This window comes from Salminus brasiliensis (assembly GCF_030463535.1).
Source record: "Salminus brasiliensis chromosome 20 unlocalized genomic scaffold, fSalBra1.hap2 SUPER_20_unloc_3, whole genome shotgun sequence".
Classification (NCBI taxonomy): Eukaryota; Metazoa; Chordata; class Actinopteri; order Characiformes; family Bryconidae; genus Salminus; species Salminus brasiliensis.
In genome coordinates this window covers 142,501-145,000 of record NW_027326638.1, presented here as the reverse complement: position 1 = coordinate 145,000, position 2,500 = coordinate 142,501, and the positions used below count along the sequence as shown (strand labels likewise).

Genomic DNA, 2,500 nt, shown 5'->3' with positions numbered 1-2,500 from the left:
TTTAGGCTCAGTCAGGGTCAGTTTAGGCTCAGTTTAGGCTCAGTCAGGGTCAGTTTAGGCTCAGTTTAGGCTCAGTCAGGGTCTGTTTAGGCTCAGTTTAGGGTCAGTCAGGGTCAGTCAGGGTCAGTTTAGGGTCAGTTTAGGCCCTGTTTTAGGCCCAGGGTTTTTTAGGCCCTGTTTAAGCTCAGTTTAGGCTCAGTCAGGGTCAGTTTAGGCTCAGTTTAGGCTCAGTCAGGGTCTGTTTAGGCTCAGTTTAGGCTCAGTCAGGCTCAGTCAGGGTCAGTTTAGGCTCAGTCAGGGTCTGTTTATGCCCTGTTTTAGGCCCAGGGTCTTTTTAGGCCCTGTTTAGGCTCAGTCAGGGTCAGTTTAGGGTCAGTTTAGGGTCAGTTTAGGGTCAGTTTAGGGTCAGTTTAGGGTCAGTCAGGCTCGGTTTAGGCTCAGTCAGGGTCAGTTTAGGGTCAGTCAGGCTCGGTTTAGGCTCAGTCAGGGTCAGTCAGGCTCAGTTTAAGCTCAGTTTAGGCTCAGTCAGGGTCAGTTTAGGGTCAGTCAGGCTCAGTCAGGGTCAGTTTAGGCTCAGTCAGGGTCAGTTTATGCCCTGTTTTAGGCCCAGGGTCAGTTTAGGCTCAGTTTAGGGTCAATCAGGGTCAGTCAGGGTCCAGTCGGTGGGACATATGAAGGAGACTGGTCAGATTTAAATGAACAGGTAATGAAACAGGTAACTCACTGTCCGAGGATCAAAGGTGAACAAAGCCCTGAACACCTTCACCTGACCTGTTGAACAAAACACACACACACACACACACACACACACACACACACACACACACTTCAGACCTGCTGTGTGTCTGAGAGAGAAGAGTAATCAAGCCCCAACCTGCTCCACACTAACCCCACCCTTCACCCCCCCAAGCAACCGGGTCAACCCCTCCCCTCCCGTAGTTTACCGCCCAGGGTTATAGACAGAGCGCTAAGCCCCGCCCCTCCCCTCCCGTAGTTTACCGCACAGGGTTACAGACAGAGCGCTAAGCCCCGCCCCTCCCCTCCCGTAGTTTACCGCACAGGGTTACAGACAGAGCGCTAAGCCCCGCCCCTCCCCTCCCGTAGTTTACCGCACAGGGTTACAGACAGAGCGCTAAGCCCCGCCCCGCCCCTCCCGTAGTTTACCGCACAGGGTTACAGACAGAGCGCGCAGCCCCACCCCTCCCCTCCCGTAGTTTACCGCACAGGGTTACAGACAGAGCGCTTAGCCCCGCCCCTCCCCGCAGTTTACCGCACAGTGTTACAGACAGAGCGCTTAGCCCCGCCCCTCCCGTAGTTTACCGCACAGGGTAACAGACAGAGCGCTTAGCCCCGCCCCTCCCCTCCCGTAGTTTACCGCACAGGGTTAAAGACAGAGCGCTTAGCCCCGCCCCTCCCCGCAGTTTACCGCACAGGGTTACAGAGCGCGCAGCCCCGCCCCTCCCGTAGTTTACCGCACAGGGTTACAGAGCGCGCAGCCCCGCCCCTCCCGTAGTTTACCGCACAGAGTTACAGACAGAGCGCGCAGCCCCGCCCCTCCCCTAGTTTACCGCACAGGGTTACAGACAGAGCGCGCAGCCCCGCCCCTCCCGTAGTTTACCGCACAGGGTTACAGACAGAGCGCGCAGCCCCGCCCCTCCCCGCAGTTTACCGCACAGGGTTACAGACAGAGCGCGCAGCCCCGCCCCTCCCGTAGTTTACCGCACAGGGTTACAGACAGAGCGCGCAGCCCCGCCCCTCCCGTAGTTTACCGCACAGGGTTACAGACAGAGCGCTTAGCCCCGCCCCTCCCGTAGTTTACCGCACAGGGTTACAGACAGAGCGCGCAGCCCCGCCCCTCCCCGCAGTTTACCGCACAGGGTTACAGACAGAGCGCGCAGCCCCGCCCCTCCCGTAGTTTACCGCACAGGGTTACAGACAGAGCGCGCAGCCCCGCCCCTCCCGTAGTTTACCGCACAGGGTTACAGACAGAGCGCTTAGCCCCGCCCCTCCCGTAGTTTACCGCACAGGGTTACAGACAGAGCGCGCAGCCCCGCCCCTCCCCGCAGTTTACCGCACAGGGTTACAGACAGAGCGCGCAGCCCCGCCCCTCCCGTAGTTTACCGCACAGGGTTACAGACAGAGCGCTTAGCCCCGCCCCTCCCCTCCCGTAGTTTACCGCACAGGGTTAAAGACAGAGCGCTTAGCCCCGCCCCTCCCCGCAGTTTACCGCACAGGGTTACAGAGCGCGCAGCCCCGCCCCTCCCGTAGTTTACCGCACAGGGTTACAGAGCGCGCAGCCCCGCCCCTCCCGTAGTTTACCGCACAGAGTTACAGACAGAGCGCGCAGCCCCGCCCCTCCCCTAGTTTACCGCACAGGGTTACAGACAGAGCGCGCAGCCCCGCCCCTCCCGTAGTTTACCGCACAGGGTTACAGACAGAGCGCGCAGCCCCGCCCCTCCCCGCAGTTTACCGCACAGGGTTACAGACAGAGCGCGCAGCC

At 59.8% G+C, this 2,500-nt stretch overlaps 1 protein-coding gene across 1 annotated transcript in view; it reads right to left on the bottom strand.

Annotated features, from left to right (window-relative positions):
- ostf1 (osteoclast stimulating factor 1) overlaps positions 1-2,500 on the bottom strand; it is a 14,328-nt gene that overhangs the window by 10,807 nt on the left and 1,021 nt on the right. The window contains exon 2 of the mRNA XM_072671928.1: positions 725-771. Coding sequence (XP_072528029.1) covers positions 725-771 — 47 coding nt within the window. The remainder of the gene's footprint in view (positions 1-724; positions 772-2,500) is intronic.